Source organism: Salminus brasiliensis, chromosome 13 (genome assembly GCF_030463535.1).
Source record: "Salminus brasiliensis chromosome 13, fSalBra1.hap2, whole genome shotgun sequence".
NCBI classification, from domain to species: Eukaryota; Metazoa; Chordata; class Actinopteri; order Characiformes; family Bryconidae; genus Salminus; species Salminus brasiliensis.
The window spans coordinates 16189573-16212927 of record NC_132890.1 but is presented as its reverse complement, the minus strand read 5'-3'; the positions used below and the strand labels follow the sequence as shown (position 1 = coordinate 16212927).

Below are 23355 nucleotides of genomic sequence, written 5' to 3'. Positions count from 1 at the left end.
ACAGATATTTATGGGCTATCAGTATTAAAAAAAAGGTGGGTATGTTTTCATATATTTTACTTCCTTTCATATGTGATCACTTCCACTTCCACCAGTTCAGTATGTTGGAGAAATGATCTTAAACAGAATTGTTTAAGAACAGTGCCTGAAAGTACTGAGGACCTATACAGTTGTTCCAATGTCATGCTTGTAAATTTTCTGTAAATATTATATTTCTGTAGATATAATGTCAGATAGGATGTTATGAACTTTTCATGTTTTTGATGTTTGGACAGACTGGAGCTACCAGTTGCCATATGTTGGCAGTCCAATGAAAGTACACCAGTTGTAGTTTTCTCACTTTATCAGACATCTTTATAACTATAACCTCAGTAATTATACATTTATTCTTTTTAGTTGTTTTATTTATTTATTATTTTACTATATTTAGGGACCAATATCCTTCACCTTTTAAATAATGAAACCGGAGCCAGTTTTGTGGCTTGTGGCCTCGGACATACAGCAGCCTAGGTCAGAAGTGTGAAAAGAGGAAGGAGGAAAAAAAAGACATGACCCATTTAACTTTAGTCTTTTAATTTTATTGAATTGCATCACTCCTACATAATCTAGATTTTAAACAAAGTTAAGACGAATATATTTGCATCCCTGCAATAAGTCTCTACACTCACTTTTAATAGAGAAAGCCAGTTTTACGGAAACATACATAGGTATAAGAAGTATTTCATTAAACAATGCCATAAAAGTGACTTCATACTGGAGTTTTTATTCCACTCGTGTAATTCTCAGTCTCAGTCGTTTTATTTTTTTTTTTGGTTTTTGTTTACTGGAGTAATATAAAAGAAATTAAGAAATGCACAAAATCCATTGAAAGTAGCATATCTAAATACTACAGCAAATAAGTTACTGGACATTCATTGGACCATGCACTCACGTGAGGGATGGAATGGGGTGGGGTAGGTTTTGGGGAAGCTGGGTTGTCTGGGGAAGCAAACAGCTAGGAAAGTTGCAGAAAATTTGCTTCACCTGGGTTATTTTTTTTTTTGTTAGTGTTTTAACCTGTTCTTCCAAGAGCCTACAAAGAATTCCACAATTTTCTACTCACAAACACGAATCCTACATTCCATAATTAGTCTTGAGGCAGTTTGTTCTTCCGTAAATGGTGAGATTTTGATTGTTGTTGTAGAATAGACACTATTCTGGAATTTGAAGTCTGGATTATGTAATGCTCAACCAAGAATTGTTTTCCTGTGAATATTTAATAAGCCATATATTTCTTATTAGTAAACCATCCATATTTTTCCAAGATAAAATATTCTTCTGTCATAAGCTTTTCTCTATAAACCTCATTTAAGTAAACATTTACTGCACATGCACCTTGACTGGGTTGATGCGTGACTGTTGGTTCTTCAACACTTGATTGAAACAGCACATCAGAACATTTCAGAGAGGCAGATCAAAGTACCCATTACATCCTGACAGATGTTCTCGTCCACTACAAGCTGGTAAAACCCGTGGCTGTGTCCACCTCTGTTGCGAGGTCTGTTGACAGGCTTAGAGAAACTGTTTACTAAACATGAATGCATGTTTGCGTTGTTGTAGATTACCAAACAGCCATGAAAAATTAATCAAGCCTCTTGTGGGTGGCGAGAAACTGTTTATGTAACTGGAGACTGCTAATAGGATATTTTCACTGTGTTTTGAGCCGCTTAGCAGCCGTGAAGGATTCCCGAGGGAATTCTGTCCCAGTGCAATTCCTGTTAGGAGCTATGAGTGAACTCAGCTAAAGAAGGACTCGGCACTGTGTTCAACATTTCTCTGCAGTCAGCGCTTTTGCTTTTGTCTCAGTATGAAACCAACACCATGTAAACAAGTAGTTACAAAAGAGAGGGACTGCAGATGTGGGGAGAGAGGAGGAGGAGCACGATATAGAGTGAGCATTGAGATTGGAGGGAAACGGAGCCATAGGAAAAAGGGTTTATGGATGAAGAGGAAGAGAAGGAGTGTGGTTAGGGGAGGGTTTCAGGCTAAGGTGGGTCTTCTACCCGCAGACTGGCTCTCTTCCAATCAGTCTTTGCTAAGACTGCACCAGGCGGCTAGAGAGAAGAGAGAGGGAGGGAGAGAAAGATGGAGAACAGTCAGAATGGAGTGCATTTTCAAAACCTGGACAAAGCCCCTAAAACCAAGTCCAGCTAATTTTGTTTACATCAAATTGAGGGTATAATGAAATTACACGTTTTTTGTTGTTGTTGCTTTTTAAAAGGTCAATAATCTGTTCGGTTGTGGTGCAAATCAGCAGTGATTTCATGCTTTTCCTCAAACACGATTTAGACCCTTTTCATTTGGTTCCTTGTCATTTACTTCCATTCAGAGGTATGTCTGAATTAGAAAAGGCCTTTGTTGTTCTAAGGTCTCAATTTGTTGCTTTTATTTATGGCATTATGTTCTAAGCCGTACAAGGAACAAAATAAAGACATTAGCATAATTCAAAGCTGAAAAACAAGGCCTGGATTCATTCAGAGGACGTGATGCATTCACAATGCTGTTTGTCGTTGGGAGTTACAAAAGCACAGTAAATCATGCATGCCACCTTTCAATGTACCAGACTAGTAAACAGTAAACACTGTGTTGTGAGCTATGGTGGATTACCCAATGCTTCCCAATGAAAAGCATGTATCTCAATCATTGTCTGTAATTACTTTGAATAAACTCTTAAGTTTACACTGACTTCCATTGAAAGTTACAAATTTTTTTTCAATGACAATATGCTAACAGTGCCTTTAAAAACAAAGCCATCTGCTAATGGATTCTGGATGAACTGACAGGCAGTGTTGTAAAGCTAAAACTGCAGTAATGTGATTTCTTTTTATTGTACCGTGTATGTTTCAGCATCTGAACAGGTTTCTGAATGAATAAGTCATTCCCATATTGTATTTAGAGCTGATTGGGCTAAATGATCTGGTGTTATGGTAAATCTGTTTAGATTTGTGCTCAGACATGTTCAGACAACATTTTCAGATATAGACATTAATGGGTTAATATGTGTTTATGTATTATCTGACACGGTTACTACTGCAAGACCCATTCAGAATGTTTTCCATTCACATAGTCGCAGTTCTGTATATTTAAGAATGGGTGTCCAGTAAGTGTACATAAGATCTGGGGTTGACCTCAGCAGGCACTTCCCCACTTTCAAAAAAAAAGAACCTCTTACACAGTTTCTGTCCCTGAATTCCACCTGGGCAGAGTAAAAATACAACACTACAAATAGCATCAGAGACTGGTGTGTAGCCAGTCCTCAAGCAGGCCCTGCAGCAGGGCACCTCCCCAGCGGCTCACCTGGCACAGCCACGCTGGACACGGCCTCAGGCTGAGACAGCGTGTCCACTTTCACATGCTGGAAGGCCTTGAAGGCTGCAGTCTGAAGGTGTCTGAGGAGCAAGAACATAAACCAAACAAAGTGAGGAGACGCTGTGCAGCGCAAAGCTGCCTCAACTGAAGCACAGTCTAAGAATTTTTACCTAACATAAGCAATAAAGGCAGATTTGTAGGTGATAGATATCGATAATAATCCTGGAGAGTCAACTATCAATGGCTGCACAGTGTGTATATGTGTGTGTGTATATATATGTATGTATATATATATATATATAAAAATTACACATTGAACCTGAGTCAGGTTCTGAGTCAGAACCTTTCTCTATTCATTCAGCTAAAATCTATATTTGATTAAAATATTAATAAAACATGCACCACTGGACTCTGAGGCATTACTGTCTCAGCATATCCAGTAAAGCTTCAATAAGTCATGCAGCTCCTAATCCGTAATGGATGTAAGGCTCAGTTGGCAGGGTGAAAGGGGATGCCATCTCCCACCCCCTTGTTGCAAACCTGTCATTCTCCCAATGGATTTAGATCACCTCATATTGAATACATATCTATTCTAATTAAATATCTATTCTAATTAAACAATGTCGGACCAACTCGTGAAAAAAAAGTTACCATACAAAAGTTGTGCTTCAATTTGCTTTTTTGCAGTTATTATATTCTTCAGCTCTTTTCAGTTATCACATAAGTAGTTCAATCAGTATTTAAGATGTTTTTTGGAATGACTAACAAATATTACAAATAACTATTATTTTTTTATTTTTTTATTTTCATGGCTGAATTAAATTGCAGCTTGTAATTATTATTCTTATTCTTAATATGTTGGTTTTTTTTTTTCTTTCATAAAAAATGGAAATCATCAACGATACCTGCCTGGTACTAGTGTTGGCATGGAATGACCCAAATGTCACACTGGCATTTCATCCAAAGATTGATGTTTCTCTTCAGGTCAAAAGGGTCACACATTGGACTATTAACAAATAGCAAAAGCAGATGTATACGTAGGCTTATGATGAAGTTACACTAAGTAGATTTTGACCTGGTCCGTAAGCCGTGGCAAAAGTACAGTAAGCTACACCCTATGGACAAAAGTATTGGGACATCTGCTCAATCATTGTTGCTTTTGAAGGCATCAAATAGAGTTTATCCTGCTTTTGTTGAGTAACTGTATCTTCTGTCCTGGGAAGGTTTTCTACTAGATTTTGGAGCATTGCGGAGCATTGCGTAAGTGTATTGGCAAAGTCAGAATGACCTGATCTCAAAAGTATTGGATGGAGCAACATCATTCTAGAGAACATAGTTCCACTGCTCCACAGGTCAATCCTGGGGGGCTTTATAACCCACTAGCCCACACCTGGCATTAAGCATGGTGCCAACCGGTGCATGATCATCTTCTCCAGAGAGTCCTATTCTATTGGCAGTATTTCTCTACAGAGACTAGCTGTGTGTGTGTATGTGTGCATTTGCACATTTAGAAAGAGCATCCACAAACAGTGTAAAAATAATGTACAGTATAGTGTACAGTATATATTAAAGTTTGAGCCAACCTGAGTAAATAGACCCCTATACAATGTCTTCTGAACTCTCTATTTACCTTGATAAAGACAGTCTTAGACTGTTGTGAGAAGTGACACAGGGCTGGAAAGGAATGGACAAAAGCTTTCCAAAGTAAGAGCAAACACCCATTCAGGCAACAAAGGCAAGCGAATGTGCCAGCTACCTTTTCCACTCCTCCTCTCCATCCCAGAATTCATACAGAACGAAAGAGAGGCCATCAGGCAGCCGCACTGCAGTCACACTGGAGAGAGAGAGAGAGAGAGAGAGAGAATAAAACACTTCTTGCTTCTTAACGTAAGCCCCTTGAGTTGGCCGAGGGGCAGATCCTGAAGAAAATATCACAACATTAACGAATCAATTTACTAGAAGAATGAAGAATGTGGTAATTGCCTTCAATGAGTTTGGCATTAAATTTCAAACTGTGACAAATGCTATTGAATTTTGTTATGATACTGAGGTTCTTCAAACTGTAAAGGACTCTCAAACATCCTATTTGCAAAAATAGTTCCATGAAGAACCATAAATGTAAGATGGCTCTTCCATGGCACTGTTCCAAAAAAACCCTTATGGCATCTTTATTTTTAGGAGTGCTGATTTATTATAGGAATGAAAATTTCCAATTACTATGCAGCCCTCCACTGGATGGCAGTAGTTCCTCGTCCGTCTCCAAAACGAACGGTATTTAGGCAACAGAAAAGTGCAGTGATGAACATTAACCAAATATTGCATGTGGCTTACATCACAGATAAGCTCATGGCTGTGGACAGAGCTGCCAGTGCCTATTGACCGCCTGGCAGCTTTCATTAGAGGCTGTAATCCTGCGGCCTCTGCTCACAGCTCTGTTATTGCACCGCACTGCTTTATTGAACACACCAGTGTGAGAGTTCTAAATTAGCCTTATCAGACAAGACCTGCTTAGAAAGAGCATTCTGCAGGGCTGGAAGTCCTTATGTGAGTGTGTGTGTACATGTGATTAAGTCAGAGAAAGTCTTTCCCTTATATCCAGGAGCATGAGTGAATTGATAAGCTACGGTGTAGAAACTGCTGCACTTCATTCAGTTTCAGCAGACTGTCCTAAAGCAACAATAAATAAAAAAAAACTTAAAATGAGCAAAGTGGATGCCACATGGTAAAAGCGAAAAAGGTCCCAGGAGACTGATTTTTTTTATCAATGTATGTATAGTGGACCCTATCCCGAACCTGGCAACTTCACTGATCAATTATTTAATAGGCCGACATGCTTCATGAGGTCAAGACTAAATGCTGAAGAACTCAAGGCCCTCTCTAAAAGCACAGACTCGGGCATGGCTCTTTCACCAGCACTACTAAAGAAACTTGCAAACTTAGTGTTTATAAATATTTCATTTATAGGGATTCAACACACACACACACACATTCTGAATGTGATTTTTACATTCAAGCATGTGCTTACTCGGGACAATAGCCAACACAAGTCACTGGACAGATGAACGCATTTGAATTAGACAGCTAACTGCATGTTCTGAAACCTAAGAAAAAATTTAATTGTGAGCCTGGCATGATTGTTGGAGCCAGACAGCCTGGTTTAAGTATTTCCATAACTGCTGATCTCTTGGGATTGTCAGTACAACAGTCCCCAGAGGTCTGATGAATCTTGATGTCTGCTGTGATTTGTGCACAGATGACAGGGTCAGAATTTGGTGCCAACAGCATGGATCCATAACCCACCTGCCTTGTGTCAACAGTCCACGCTGGCAGGAGGGGTGTAATGGTGTGGAAAATGTCTTTTTGGGTCATTCTGAACCCATTCATCCCAGGCAATCATTGCTTGAATGCAACAGCCTATCTGAGAATTGTTGGCTGACCACATGCATCCCTTCATGGTCACAGTTTACCCATCTGCTAACGGCTACTTCCAGCATGATAATGCACCACATCACAAAGCAAAAGCTGCCCCAGACTGGTTTCATGAACATGAATTCAGTGTTCTTCAGTATTTTTCCTAGTCACCAGGTCTGAGACCATTAGAAGACCTTTGGAATGTGGTAGAATGGGAGTATTGCAGCATGAGCAGAGCTCCCGAAAAACCTGCAGGAATTGTGTGATGCCATCATGTCAACATGTAGCAGAATCTCAAAAGAAATGTTTCCAAGATATTGTGGAATCCATGGCATGAGGAAATAAGGCTGTTTTCAGAGCAAAAAGAGGAGACTTTAAGTAATTAGCATATTTTAAAAAACTGCTCAGTGTGTGTTTACACCGATGCATAGGTAGGATCTGAACTGAGCAATGAATTAATTTCCCTTCATACTGCAGATATTCAGAAGGTCACTGCATTCCTTATTGCATTGCTTATTTCTTTTTTTACATCATTAATTCATGAGCTAAAACAACTGGGCGGGGAGCAACTCTGATGCTTTACTGCCACCCGTATTCATTCTCTAAACCAAACATAGAGACACAATGAAGGAAAACGAGCTCCAGCGGAGGAGAACACACATATGCACTTGTTAGAGAAGGGAGAATGTTCCACTCTCAAAGGCCTGTACTGATAATAGACATTCGCAAAAATGGATGGTTTACTATAAACCTACAGACTGTAAGTACATAAACACACACTCACTGGAAACAGTCTCTCTGGGCTGAGACATTCTTCAGGTACTGCTTCAGGGCCTCACAGAACTCTCCTAGCTGCTTCTGGCAAACAGTCATCTCTTGGCGGATCAAGTAGAGGGACTGTGGGGAAGAGAGAGAGAGAGAAAGAGAGAGAGAGAGAGATCAATCGTAAAGTATCAAATTCCCTGGCTATGCAGTAAGGGGGACCAGTGGCTCAGTGCTGGGGAAGCAGAAGGGTTATAAAGGAATAAACTCACTAATTACTGTCCTCCCAAATGTCAGTCTGTGTTCATTAACAGCGGAGTTCACTGATGGTCAGATTTTGGGAAGCATCGTAGCTAAGTGAGCTTCAGCTGTAGCTCATTTGTTAACTGCTATTGATTATTGCTGCCTCCTGAAAGGCAATGAGTCGAATCATCAGTCAACTGAGATTCTCCAAGTTGAGCAGTCGAGAAGGTTTTTTTTTTGGAAATCAGACGAAAGTTTACAAAAATGCACAAGGATTACATTTTATGAAGAATTGTAAATAATGGAAATAAATAGATTTGTACATACTAGCGGGTATATTCTGACATGCTTGCTAAAAGAATATCTACATCATGTGCTGTGGTTTACTGTTAAGGGCAAGCTGAGGTGGAGAGGGTGGTAAGGTTAGCTAGAAATGACGATGTTCCAGAAAAGGTCTAAAGTTTGGAGCCATTTTTAAAGGATCCTAACGAACTTTTCAAAATTCTAATTAAACGCCACTCGAAACTGGTAAGTTGTTATAGGCAGCCATTCTCCAAATATCTGGACAGATTTATTGTGGGCAGAAAGTCTGTTTACAGGCTAATTCTATATATCTCTGCTGGGCATACCCAATAAGTATGACCACACATCTACCTTGTGATTTCTACAGGCCAGGCCAGGACAGTCTTTTATTTTAGACTTATTAGCCACTTGTTGTGTTTACTTTGATTATTTATTCATTTACATCTGAGATTTAGTCATATTTAATGAAAAGTACAGTCACCTAGAAGAGAACAAATGATTATTTCAGAGCAGGCTGATTTCTGATAACTACCATTTTTTATTTCCTCTAAAAATATTTCAAATCTTGACTAATATTTTTGTTAATTTAGTTTTATTTGTGAGTTTATGTTTAAGGACAAGTAGAGAAGTATCCAGTTAAAGAAGAATTTTAATGTTTAAAGTTAAATAAAAAAATAAAACAGACTATAAAAGTCTCAATATTCAACAAATCCATATGGCAGCATGATCTGACAAAATTCCGGTACTGCCATTATTTTGTTAACCTTTCTAGATGATACATAATATACACCAGACACCTCTATTAATTCCGTTTCCAACAGGCATTGGATTGTACTACTTGTAAAATCGGCATCGAAATATTCCAACAGAATTGGACAATCTCAGGCAACTACACATGATTATAGAAGATTATAAAGCCCCAGCATTGGGCTGTGGAGTTGGAGTGTTGTCTGTGATCTACAACTAATCATCCAACATCAGTACCTGACCTCACTGACCCTCAAAGACCAAGAATAAAGAAGTCCAGAAGAGTCAATGTTACTCCAGCACAGGAGAGGCAGACCTCTCATTAAAGATGGTGGCCACCAGTTTTCAAGAGCAGTTTTGTAATGACTGGAGAAACCCTCTCCAATTTAGTACCTGTCAAAAAATACATTCTCAGAGCTAAAAATCTAGTCAGAAACGCAAGGAAAAACATAAAAGTGGACCACCCAACATTCAGCCAATCCAGACAAGGAGGTTATTCCATAGAACCTAATAGGGAGCTTTAACTGAGTGAGCTAGTGTGCAACTCACTATGCTGGAGAACAATTAATTAAAAAGTAAAGAAAATAACACCAACATTGCCAGTGCCACCAGTCCTTATAATATCTAAAGTAACAATATAAAAGCTGTTAGCATCAGCAACGTTGTTGATCCCTCCTATTCTGCTACCCCCTACAGTTGTGGAGCATAACTCACTTTTACACCACTGCTGTAAATACAGATCACGCTTTGACCTCCCCCTTAATTACAAATGCATTTGTTGACAAGCTGAGAGATATAGAAGTGGCATCTGAAGTGAAAGAGGCATGTGGACTGACATGCTAGAGTAATCCTACAGGATTTTACACATGCCTGTCTTGGGTTATGCAGTGTTACACAAGGTGTTCTAACATCTTGTCTCTGAAACAGATAAGCATGGTCCTGTTCACGCTCCACCAAAGTCACATGGCACAGTAGCTGCATTCTGGCAATGACAGATAATGTACTCTCTAATACAAATCAGTGTCCCAAAAAATGATTTTGAAGCTATTTTAAAGTAACACTGTTACTTAAATGTTGCTTTAATACCCTAAATGTCAAAATAACGAATGGGAAAATTATTTTTTCAAAGTTGGACATTTTCCAACTGAGAACAAATGGCGTTTTAATATTACATTTGTATACACATGAGCATCTAAAGCATACACTCTATATGTCCAAATATTTGTGGACACCCTTTCTGTAAAAAAATAAACAACAAACTTTAAGTTGCACCCATTGCAAATGCACATACACACAGCTTGTCTAGTCCCTGTAGAGAAGTACAGTAGAATATGACTTTAGCATAGCAGATAAACATTAATCTATTGGCACCATGCCTAATGCCAGGGGTGGACACACACACATAGCATTGAGCTGTGGAACTGTGTTCTCTGGAATAATGGTGGACCATCCAATACTTTTGGCATGAGTTGGGGTGGTTATCATCCAACAACCTGACCTCACTAATGTCTGACACACTTGTTGCTGAATGCAATCAAATCCTCACAGCAATGCTGTGCCAAAATCAGTAGAAAGCCTGACCTGGACAGTAGAGACAATTACTCCACAAAAACAGGAGAAACTGTTTTATTCCTCCCAATACTTTTGTCCATATAGTGTAACAGAAAGGGATTGTTTATACTTCTTCAGAAGTTAGATCTATCATCTGAGGCTTTTCCAGAGAGCTTTTGGGCAGCATGCTGGGCAGTCCTGAACATTGCCAATAGGAGCTCTTCACTCCTATGTGCCCAAATGATCTGTGCCGTGCTCTGCAACGTAATGCAAACACTGCATTTTTCACTATGGAAGAGCAATGAGCTGCAGCACGCCCTGTTTATGTGCAATCAGCCTTTGCCTCTTCAGTGCAAGTGAAACTAAATGCAGGAGACAGAGAGCAGATGGTACGATCAATATCGTGTAACCTACGACTTGTGTTAAGAGATCCATTTATGACTCCCATTCCCAGAGGGAGCCAACATTTACCACTTCAAGCTCTGCAATGTAGCGTAGGGGCGAGCTAACTCCAACCAACTTCTAGCTTTCACAGCAATATGTGTCACTCGAGTACTAGATTCCAGAGATGTAATAATACTATATTATTAGACTGGAAATTTGGTAGCTGATCCAGATCAAATAATACCCATCTCAATGCAGGCCTATTCTACATAATTGCACCTTTCTCATATAAAGGCATGTCACTCAAAAGTCCTACTGTGCTCTAAATTGGCATGCTGTCCTCTGGGGCCTATTTTGTGAAGCTTCAGTGAATTCATTTGTCGGATTTGATAACCAATCTCTTCCACATATGACCTAAAACAAATTATAGCTTTAGTTATGAGGACCTAGGCTAATTTATCATTTCAGACAATTTCTGTAAAGGAGATCAGTACTGATTCACATTGCAAACAATATTTGTAGAGTACCTTGTTGTCTTCTCTCATTGAATACTTTGTTCTGTACAAAGTTGAATGTGCTGACAACTAAATCACACAAAAAAAATCTAATTTATTAACCAATGGAGGCCTGGATTTGGAGTCACACACAAAATTAAAGTGGAAAAACACACTACAGGCTGATCCAACTTTGATGTAATGTCCTTAAAACAAGTCAAAATGAGGCTTAGTATTTTGTGTGGCCTCCACATGCCTGTATGACCTCCCTACAATGCCTGGGTATGCTCCTGGAGGAGGAACCCAGGGCCAACCGCACCAGCATATGGTCTCACAAGGGGTCTGAGGATCTCATCTCGGTACCTAATGGCAGTCAGGCTACCTCTGGCGAGCACATGGAGGGCTGTGCGGCCATTCTTGACCCACTGCCAAACCGGTCATGCTAAAGGATGTTGCAGGCAGCAGATCGCTCTCCACAGCGTCTCCAGACTCTGTCACGTCTGTCACATGTGCTCAGTGCGAACCTGCTTTCATCTGTGAAGAGCACAGGGCACCAGTGGCAAATTTGCCAATTCTGGTGTTCTCTGGCAAATGCCAAGCGTCCTGCACAGTGTTGGGCTGTGAGCACAACCCCCATCTGTGGACCTCGGGCCCTCATACCATCCTCATGGAGTCGGTTTCTAACCGTTTATGCAGACACTTGCACATTTGTGGCCTGCTGGAGGTCATTTTGCAGGGCTCTGGCAGTGCTCCTCCTGTTCCTCCTTGTACTAAGGCAGAGGTAGCGGTCCTGCTGCTGGGTTGTTGCCCTCCTACGGCCTCCTCCACGTCTCCTGGTGTACTGGCCTGTCTCCTGGTAGCGCCTCCAGCCTCTGGACACTACGCTGACAGACACAGCAAACCTTTTTGCCACAGCTCGCATTGATGTGCCATCCTGGATGAGCTGCACTACCTGAGCCACTTGTGTGAGTTGTAGAGTCCGTCTCATGCTACCACGAGTGTGAAAGCACCACCAACATTCAAAAGTGATCAAAACATCAGCCAGAAAGCATAGGTACTGAGAAGTGGTCTGTGGTCTCCACCTGCAGAACCACTCCTTTACTGAGTGTGTCTTGCTAATTGCCAATAGTTTCCACTTGTTGTCTATTCCATTTGTACAACAGCATGTGAAATTGATTTACACAGAAGTTTGATTTACTTGGAATTATATCGTGTTTAAGTGTTCCCTTTTTTATATATACATAAAATACCTGAATATTGGCACACCTAGAAAATATATATACTCCTATATATAAATATAAAAGAACCACATGCATTAGTGTTTGCTGTATTTGATTGCCTCTCTGGTAATATGAACTTTCCTCCCAGATGGAGGGAGTGATAAAAACTAATTGAAAGCGTTGTGAAGTTCTGTCTGACAGCACAATTACAGTGGCCAGCTTTTGCTTTCCCTAAGGCCTGGGCAATAAGCCAGCCAAAGCTTGGTAATAAACTCCAAACTTAATCAGGAGCGCTATGCAACTCTACACACCTTAAAATGCAATCAGAAACACTACATTACCCATCCACCCCAGCCACAATCCTACCCATCACAGTTCTTCTACAGTTGCAACCAGAGGTTCAGTGAAATATTTAGAAAGACAAAAGGACCTTTTGATCTTTTCCCTGTCTCTGATTTTTAATAGTAGGTTTATTCCCAAAATGCTCAATTTGGACCGACTCCTGTAACATTCATTTGTCTTTCATTTGTCTTCTGGGTTTTTGCCTGAACCGCAAGGGGCTTTATTCAGACTAAAAGCCTGCTGATAACTCCGGAGAGCTTTTTGGACTGTGTAAGTGTGACTCATAAAGTAAGCATAAAGAATCAGCATGCTCTGAGGGAGGTCTCTGTAGTTTTTCTCTCGTAGTCTTCAATGCCATCGTTCAGAAGTTGATATTATTTTGTGTTATTTTGTATTCTTGGAGTTAGTATCAACTTTACCTTTTGGTTTAATCATCGCTTTTAGAGCAAACCATTTGACTACACTGGGTAGTATGATCATTTCATGACAAATGGACAACTAGAAATGATTCAGAATGACTTATGTTGATGCAGCAAAACCAGTCACAGTTTATATCTACACAGCCATTCTACACTCACCTCTAGAGTACTGTTTTCACCTGTGTCTGTGTTGCCTGACCCCTATATCCTGTTTGTTTTGTTCTCTAATACTGAGCGTTCATTTCTCTTTGCTGTCTCTGTTTTTGTTTGACCCTTTTTGTATTCTGACCTCCTTTTTGGCACTAGACTTTGGCTCTGTTTTTGTTTGTTATCCTGGTTTTGATCCTCTTTTTGTCTCTTATTTAGATCTTGGAATTTGTGATTTTGTCTGATGTTCGGGTTAAATATTAATTCGGTTTTGACTGTTGCCTGTTTTATTAACCATATTATCTGATCTAATTTTGACATTAAATTGGCAAAATAAACTTCTATCTGTCCTGACTGCTGAAGAACAGGGTGAAAGGAGGCTAACAAAGTATGCAGATAAACAGATGGGCTACAGTCCTTAATTACAGAACTTTTCAGTGCTCCTATATGGGAAGTGAGGTGGATATAATGGAAAGTGGGTGTAGAAACAATAATGTGATGTAAATGTTATGGCTGAGCGGCAAAACCACTGTAGTCTGAATATGCAGATACATGTAAATGTATTTTTTGTGACATCACATGTACAGTGAATCTAAAAAGTTACACAACCGAACAAAACTAAGTCATCACACCAGAGTTCGTTTTAATCAAAATAAGCATTGTATGGCCTGTGTTTTGAAAATCGGATCGTTTGTTTACTCTTTTACTTCATAAAGGTGAGGCACATTACGTTTTGCGTGATATGGGGCCTTTAAGTGTAAAAAGTAAATTTTCCTTCTCCAATGAAGCTGCCATTTCAGAGACACTGGGTTTTGTTCTGACAGCTATTTCATGCTCATGGGTGGTTCTCTCCTTTCCAGTGTGAAAAAACAGAAGCCCAAATGAACCTCGAAGACTCCCGAGCAGAGTTGCCCTACTTCTTCTAATTCATAAGAATGGGGCTAGGCTGGTACATACATGCACTACGCACATATGCTAACATACACACATCACCAAATACAGCTGACACAAGTAGTGCACAATCCGGTGAAAATGTATGATTTTCACAACCTCCTCAGTGAGCGAGAGAGAAAGGATGTGCAAATGTGTGAGATACAAACGAGAGCAACCTTAAAGAGGGGGTGGGGGGGTATGGAAATTGCAGTGTTACCATGGAAACTGGGGAATACCGTCCCCCTTTTCTCTGTCTCTCACTCGTTCTCTCCCCATTCCTACCATCTCTCCTGCTTTCAGAGTGCTCTGTAAATCACAAGATTTCATTTTTTCCTCTTATAAGCATTTGCATACATTTCCATATAGGGCTCTGCTTAAACAGGATTAAATAGCTCAGGCTCTAAAGAAAAAAAAAAAGACCTGAGTGCTGATAAAGCCAGCACATGTCTTTTTGCAGGGCGTGCTCTCTTTCTGGAGCCTTCCCCCGTGATTATGGCCCCCAATTGAGCAGGGATGGCTTTCAGATACGCTGTTATATATCTCCCTTCAGGGCTTTCAATTTCCATCGTTCTGCCTCTCACTCTCTCCCTGCCTCTCTGCCTCTGCCAAGCTCTCTCTGCCCATCGCTCCCTCCTCCTTCGGCTCTTCTACTTAGCTTGTTTCCTCTTTCTGTTCTTATTCTGCCTGTATTGACAAGGCTGGTGATGTGTATGCTTGCATGGTGGTCTGCGTGGGGTCCCAGAGACTATTAAAGTTGGTTAAACTTTGAATACTGCACGACGAGGCCTTAAAAAAAACCTGCTGAAGCTACAGATATGCCCAGCTGTTGTCGCGCAAGACTGATGGAGCGATTACTCACAAGCCTTCCCTTCCCAGAGGAACTCCGACAGAAGATAAGGCCGGACAACGTCCTTATCACAGAGACACAGGGCTAGCATTGACAGGCTGTCCAATTAAGAGCAGTACTATCACTTGAGTTTGAGAGTGAGTCGTTTACAATGTTAGAAGTAGAACACTCAACTCTTAAAGACATGTTTCGCAGTTAATTTAGCTAGGCTGGGCATTATAAAACACCTGTCCTCAGATTGCTTGTGTTCAGATAACACAGCCTTTCTGGTACAAAGGCCTACTGAGAAGAAAATGTCTCAAATCAGAGGCATAAAGTCAACAAATGCAAACAGTTAATGCTGAAAATGAGTGAAATATCCCAGCTTACATCTGAGTAAACAGATATCAACATGCTAAAGTATGCATGCAAATGAGCCAGTAATAGTGGCGTTGATAGCGGTGGCAATCAAGTGCCATGACAACCGAATGTGCCAAAGGGCCATAATTAGCCAGCAACTGCGAGTACAATCAGCACTCAGCACAAAATGACGGAAAACTTGAAAAGATTTTAATGACTATGAGCCAGTTTAACTCTCTTTCAATGACGGAACCTTGCGTTGAATTACTTATTGCTCTGCATGACTCTTTAAAATCCTGCCATTTTACCCTGAGAAGCATCAAAAGGTTAACTTTGTCTAGTTTAGGCTAAACACACTGTGCTTTACAATATATAGACAAAAGTATTGGGACACCTGCTCAAGGTATTAAAAATAGAGTTTATCCTGCTTTTTGTGGGAGAAAAGGCTTTCTAGATTTTGGGGCATTGCTGTGAAGATATGACCACATTTAGCAACAAAGAACATTAGTGAGTTCAGGATTTTGAATCAACTCATCACAGACAAACAGCCTGACTAGCACCTGTAGAGAAGTATAGCCAAAAGAATAGGACTCTCCGGAGCAGATAAACATAAAGCTATTGGCACAATGCAAATGCCAGGCGTGTGCTAGAGGAGTATATAGCCCCCAGCACTGTGAAGTGCTTTATCCTGGTGCTCAATTCTGTTGGGATGTGTTAAGGAGTTGGGGATGAGGTGGGTGATGAAGTGATCCTGACCTCACTGATGCTCTTGTAGCTATATGAAATATGCAATGCAATCAAATCCTCACAGCAATGCTTCCATATCTAGTAGAAAGCCTTCCCTGGACAGTAGAGACAGTTACTCCAACAAAAGCAGGACAACCTCTTTTTTAAAAAAAAGAAACATCGAATGAGTAATGAGTCCCAATACTTCTATCCACATAGTATACATAATAGAGGGCAGTAAGTGTACAAAGTGACACACTCATATGTTTTGATGCCACAGCTAAGCTGAAAATGGTCCACCTCCCAAATAATATGTGGTCAGTGGTGATCCTGTGATTTCTTACCGCTACTGGATGGGACAGAGGCAGTGGAGAGGATGTGTATTAGTGTATCAGCCTTATTTCTAACATCAGAACCTATTCACCCCTGTGAAGCATAAATCTGCCTTCTGAACTGAAAAAATCCCCCTCAGGTCCTCAAATAAGCGAACGCTACACACTCGCAGCAAATTGTCAATCACATGGCTAGAGCTGTCATGCGGAGCCTGTTCTAATCCTATTTGCTCCGTGGCAATTTAAACGTTAACAAGGATTAATGGGGAAAAGGAGGAATGATTCAATTTGCTCAAAACCCGCCGTGCATCAAAAATCTCTGTAAATCGCAGGCCAAATGCAGATAAGCTCACTACAGCCTGACCTCAGCATTTTCGTTCTAAAGGAGAGCAAAGGCACAGCTGGAGTGCTGCTCTACTAAACACACAAGGCCCCATGTATTTTTCATCAGAAAGTGCGCAATGTCCCGGCATGACCCGCCATCTCTCTCCACCGCACAGCCTCCGACACCTCCTACAACATCTGTGCTCATAAGCAGGTCATCCTTTCCAACACGGTGGGAATGGTGGGAATCAGTTACAAACGGAAAAGGGCTTGATCTAAGACACTCACCAAGATGTTCGTCTGTAACAGATATGATGATGAAGTGGAAAGAGGTCATTTGTGTTATTTTTAGCCCGTCACAAAAAGCAGAGATGTAGTTATGTGTTTTTCCTCATGGTTGAATTTGTCTGAGGTTGAACTTCTGCTCATGCCTCTTTATGGTTAACTGAGGTGGATTCATTCAGCATTAAAGCCAGGCAACCTGATATAATACACCAATGTTCAGTCTCTTCATGTGTCAGTATGCCGTAGTTCTGATTGACCCATAAATCTGAATACTATATTGAGGGGTGGCCAAGTAATCAGCAGGGGCTCCTGTTGATGGGTTTTTCGTAAAATGGCTGGTTTCTACAACAGACCAATGATCCAAAGCATAAAGTATCTGTGTAGTTCTGCTGTGGATACAAGACAGCCCAAGTATATTGCTAAAGTAGAATTGTTCTGCAAGGAATCTAACTTGGCCAAAAAAAACACAGTTTGTTATCAGGGTCTCTAAACCTTGTTTTATGTTTAAACTTACCAAATATAAAGTAACTGTGCGTAAACATGTGCAGAAAAAAGGATTTTAAAACCCAGCGTTGATCAAACTATTGCATAAATATTGCATAAATTTCTGTCACCTTAAATTGCTACTCTGATTCAGCTGATCAATAATAAGCCCTTAGTTATCTAATGAACATTTTGGATATGTGTTTGGCTGCTGAGAATCCGTAGTAGTGCATCCAATAGTAAGGACAGTATGGTGCCTTATTTACTATATATAGTGAAAAAAAACACAGATGTACACAGAAAGCTCAATTCAACATGCTGATATACATTTTGCTTTGGCTTCCATGCACATATAAGCGACCCTACTCTGAAGGCACATTTTAATAAGCTATTGCGCACAAAGCTAAGGCGCTGGAGGAGTCACTAACTATATGTTTAATAAGATGCTGTTGAGACTGCTATGTCTTCTATTAAGGGTAAAAAAAGCACACTTAATGGTTGATGGAATGGTTCTTTCTGTGCTCTGCAGAAGGAGCAGCCTTTATCTGGGCACTAGGCAGAATGAACTGATGGTGTGGCTTCTGGCTCTCATGCTTGAGATAAAGAGGTGGAAATGAGTCCCTGATGATGCTGGGAATTCCACTAAAGCAGATTATTCTCCTTGACAAAAGGCTACATTAAGCAGACTTTCTTACATTTGGATTTTGTAAACAAAATATTATATATAAATGTTATATATATGCTAACTGAATATGTGTTGTCAAATTAGCTCACAACAGCATGGCTACATGTAGCTAAGGTGCAGATGTGTTTGGGAAAATAACAGAGGTTTGAAGTAATGGTTCACTGAATATTCATATAGTCTTAAGATGTTTTGGACTGAAGCTACGTGATGAAAGTAGTATAAATGTAAACATTTACGTCACCTGAAATCTTTTTGGGCAACTTAGACTTCTATCTTCTATCTAATCTTCTATTATATTGGCCTCACAGCTCTACAGAAAAACCTAACGAAGCCAATGTCGGTCACCCAGCAGGCCTTGGCCAGGGGTATAATGTATAACCTTTTTTAGTGAACCATTCTTTTTAAGAGTACTGGAAAGAGTCCCAGTATTATGCATATATAGAAGCATGTATATATAAAAATTCTTTGTGCTGTTTCCAAATAATGCTGCCACCAGACAAATCCACAATTCCAATTCAGGACATCTGTTACACACTCAATTGCACTTACTGCTAAATGTGCCCTGCAAACCTGGTTGAACTTCAATGATGAGTTTAACTGCAACTTAGCTGACACCTGTATCAGCTTTTCTTCACTGGTGAAAACACAGAATGTCTTTTGGCATGCTCTTCATGCAGAGGCTTGCTCCAGTACTTACTGCGCTAGTTGTACCATCAGTGTCTGTTAGCCGCTGATGCAGGTCAAACCAGACTGTCTGCAACGAGAATCAAAACAGTCAGTTCAGCTTTTACGCTCAGCAAGGCATTCTGGACTGCCCTTTCATACCCCTATCACAGCACCAGGGGGGTGGAACATCAGTATGGTCGAGTGAAAGTCACATTCTTACAACAGCCCATTAAAAACAGTTTTAGTCCGTCCTTCCTTACTTCCCACCCGCCCACATACCGCCCAAACCTGCCCACCTACCCATCACTTACCAGCAAAAACAACTTAAGGTTAAGGTGGTTGGTCCGTAGCTATTACACTATACTGTTTGTGGAATTTGATGTAAGAAATGCTTTAATACATGTTTAAATGAATATTTCAAAATACATACCTTTCAATTCGCATTACAATTTTACACTTATGGCAACTGGCTGACGCTCTCATTCAGAGTAACTTACATTTGAGTCATATTACACAGATAGATGAATGCAGTATTAAGAGTCTTGCCCAAGGACTCTTATTGGTGGAGCGTGGCAACACTTCAAATCCTAGTCTACCAAGCTCACGGAGGTGCTGAAACCAATGCTCTATGCATTATTAAGCTTCTTTCATACATGGCTGGCATAGGATCAAGACTTTTATAACTAGACAGACAGTAGATCAGCGATAATTACAACTTCATTACTGTTTCATTACAACTGAACAGTTCATTTCCCATCTGCTCAAATGGTCCAGTGAATCTGCCTCCTCAATTAGAGTTGTGTTCAATGACTCCTGCAGGGTGGGCGAAGGAAAAAGCCTGACGCGCTCCTCAACCAAGCCCGAAAGCGGCTTAGATATGGCCGGATGAAGCGAAACTCTGCCAAAACAGCCGCATCTGGACTGACTGATCTCTCTCCAAAAAGTGAATCTCATTTGGCAGCATGAAATCACCCACAGGTAATGTTTCACCTCTGATGTGCTGAAGTGGGGTGCAACATCAACTCTGGCATAGGAGCGTGTGAGGAAATCATCAAGAACCTCCTTTGCCAATAGCCAGTGGTGGGTAAAGTAAACTGAAATACTGAAATATTGAAGAAAAAAAATGATGTCCAGTGGCTTTATAAAACTGTGTTGAGTGGCTTCTTACATAATTGATTCGGTAGCATGTACTGAATGGATTCGAGTAAACCGAACTAAAAAAAAAGTTTGGGTAAATTCTAATGAACTGGACTGATTGTTTTTATACAGTACTCCTACATCTAGCTTAACAGGGTTCGGTTTAATGACTGAGAGTAGAACTACACATGTATGTTTAGTTTTCTTTATTTTTTTTTAGTTTTCTAGAATTTCTCCTCAGTTTCATCATCGTCAATTCCCACACACTGCTAGGACCCCATTCATCACAAAATGCTACCAGCACTGGGACAATAAAGATTAGAAAGTGTTTCTTCTAAGATATGTGAAGCCAACCATCCTTTTATGAACTGCCATAGTCACAATGTTAGTGCATAGCACAGTGTGCTTGAAGTTACAGGCTTATGATAGGCCTGCATCATTTAGTTAAGTCACTGAATTTAATTAGCACCCAGATGCAGGGTGCAGGCTAACATGCTCTTACAGTCATCAGCATCAAGGCTGTGCAGATAATAGAAAATGTCAGGAGCTAGTGGAAAGGTTGCACTGACCCAACTCACTGCATTTCATGGAAACACAGCTGACTCAGCTTTCCTCAGTTACATGAACTTAGTAACATCAACAAGATGACCTCATTCATTTTATTAACAACAGAGCAATTATTACTTAAGTAAAAGTCATGTTACTTCAATTAAAAATGGCTAAAGTAAAAGTAAAAAGTTGCTGAGCAAAAAGCATAGAAAACAAATGTGTGGTTAAATTAATACTTCAGTCTATAATTCTACTCAGTACTTCCAACAGCCTACGTTCCTTTGGTGCTGTTTAATGGTGCAAATGCTTAATCATACTAATGGTTCTTTAAGTCATACATTTTTACATGCACAATATGAACAAAAGTATTAGGACAATTGCTAATTCACTTTCTTCCGAAATGGGGCGATGATTTTGAAGCAGAGTTGAATGATCACCACCCCGCCTCATCCCCAACTTTGTATTGGATGGAGCTCCATCATTCCAGAGAACACAGTTCTGTTGCTCCACAGCTAAATGTTAATAAGGCCTTTATACTCCTCTAGCTCATGCCTGGCATTAGGTCAATAGGTTTGTGTTTATTTGCTCCCAAGAGCCATATTCTATTGGCAGTACTTCTCCACATGGACTAGACAAGCTGTATATGTGCATGTGCACATCTGTGTCAGCAATGTAAGTGCAACTTAAAGTAGCTGAATGCATTTATTAGAAGAGCTGTCCACTAATATTTTGGCATGTGCAGTCTAGGAATAAGCTGAAAGACTATGCTGGTGTAACATGCAATATAGCATATAGTCAGTATTTCTGTCACTGCATTACCATTTGCAAAATTAAACATACACATCATTCAAAGTAACACTGACTGTATCTGCCAAATGAATAAAACATTTGCACTTAACACAATATTGTTTATGTGTAATATACACTGGCTAGGTTTAAGGTTTTTCACTTTGTAAAATGTGTTTTTTTTTTTTCCAGTACTAACCACTGATCCCGGAAGGCCGGCATCCAGCACAGTTGGATGATTTCTCTGCTCAAAACACACCTATTAAACCATTAATTGAACCAGATGAGATCTAATCAGGGAGAGCACTAAACTGTGCTGGATAACAGCCTTCCAGGACTGGAAACGGAAAAATCCTGGTCTAAGCTATGTCTAATCTTTCAATGAAAAGCATTTTCACACATCCGATCCTAAGAGATGGAGTGGATGGAGGGCAGCAAGCCATCCTAGTGAAAGAGCTGAGTGCATAATGGCTGCTAATGATGCTTTACATGCAGAAATTTCTCTCCTGTAGCGGCCAGAGAGGGCAGCTAATCCATCAGGAGATGGGGGAGCGAGGATTGCGGCTACTGTCCCATAGTGAAACAGCGGGGGGGAGAGACACAGCCTCTAGCTTCCGATGGGCTAGAGGGCTTAGGAATGCTAAGACGGGAAGCGAAGGAAATGCGCTTTCCTTCGAGCAGCAGGATTGCATTATACAGACAACAAGAGCGTGCTGATGAGAGTGACGATTCAGTCAGCTGTGAGCCAGAAGCTGGTCAGCCAGTCAGACCACCCAACTCTAATCCATCTGCTGGAATAGCTTCCAGTGGTGTGCTAGTTAGAGTTTTAGAGAGAAAACTGATGCACTGCTGTTATGCTGTTTTTCTTTTTTTATTTGAAACCATAGTTTGGATGTGTGGAGAACAGGGCTGCACAACAATGAGACTTTTCATTTTGACTGTACTCTACATGTTGTGATATACACTATATGTCCAAATGTTTATGGATGCCCCATCTAATGAATCCATTCAGGTACTTTAAGTTGCAATGACACAGATGTGAAAATGCACACACACTGCCTGTCTAGTCCCTGTAGAGAAGTACTGGCAATAGAATAGTACTCTTTGGAGCAGATCAATATGAACCTATTGGCACCATTCCTAATGCCAGGTGTGGGCTAGAGGGGTATAAATCCCTCAGCATTAAGCTGTAAAGCAGTGTTCTCTGGAATAATGGTGCTTCATCCAATACTTGAATTGGGCAGTTGAGAATAAGATGATCTAGATGAAGCACTGATTGAAACTACACTTCTTTTCTTCAACAAAATCGACTCACTGCTCCCAACGGATCTGGAAATGAGCCTGAGAGAAAAACGAATTAACTTCAAATATGCACACCAGATTAGGCATGGTGAAAGTGCATTTTCATGAGCAACCAACTTAGAATCTACTGTTCTGTGTTTTCTATTACTACATAACACAGCAGAATGGCTAACAGGTTGGCTGAAAACAGTTTGCAGTCAGATCATTGTCTGGATCTGTAAGCGCTCTTTATAATTAGCTCACGTTTGTTATGAATCAAAATAGTTAGAACAATGTCGCTATGCTGTTAGTAGCCCATTAACGTAAAACTGCAGATATTGACGTCTGCCTAACCGGCAACTGGAATATCTCTCAACGAAAGTGTTTAGCATTTGCAAACTGGAATAAGTGATTTTATTGTATTTAAATTATATTATTGTGACAATATGGTATCTTTCAAATTAGGAAAGCTGCAGTTGTGCTGGCCATCTCTATAAAGATGTGTTATTTCATACACACAGAGTCAGCAGTGTCCTAGGTTATCTGTTCACAGATTGACATTTAAAACTATACTTTCAATGATATCAATTAAAAATATATAATAAGTATAA

At 40.3% G+C, this 23355-nt stretch overlaps 1 protein-coding gene across 2 annotated transcripts in view; it reads right to left on the bottom strand.

Moving 5' to 3' along the window:
- Positions 1-562: 562 nt before the first annotated feature.
- necab2 (N-terminal EF-hand calcium binding protein 2) overlaps positions 563-23355 on the bottom strand; it is a 135016-nt gene continuing 112223 nt past the window's right edge. The window contains exons 9-13 of one of the 2 annotated variants that reach the window (XM_072695519.1): positions 19023-19079; positions 7544-7656; positions 5105-5182; positions 3337-3428; positions 563-2093 (exon numbers count right to left, since the gene is read on the bottom strand). In XM_072695519.1, coding sequence (XP_072551620.1) covers positions 2065-2093; positions 3337-3428; positions 5105-5182; positions 7544-7656; positions 19023-19079 — 369 coding nt within the window. In that variant the 3' untranslated portion in view covers positions 563-2064. The remainder of the gene's footprint in view (positions 2094-3336; positions 3429-5104; positions 5183-7543; positions 7657-19022; positions 19080-23355) is intronic. The other variant, XM_072695520.1, reaches the window with a different exon arrangement.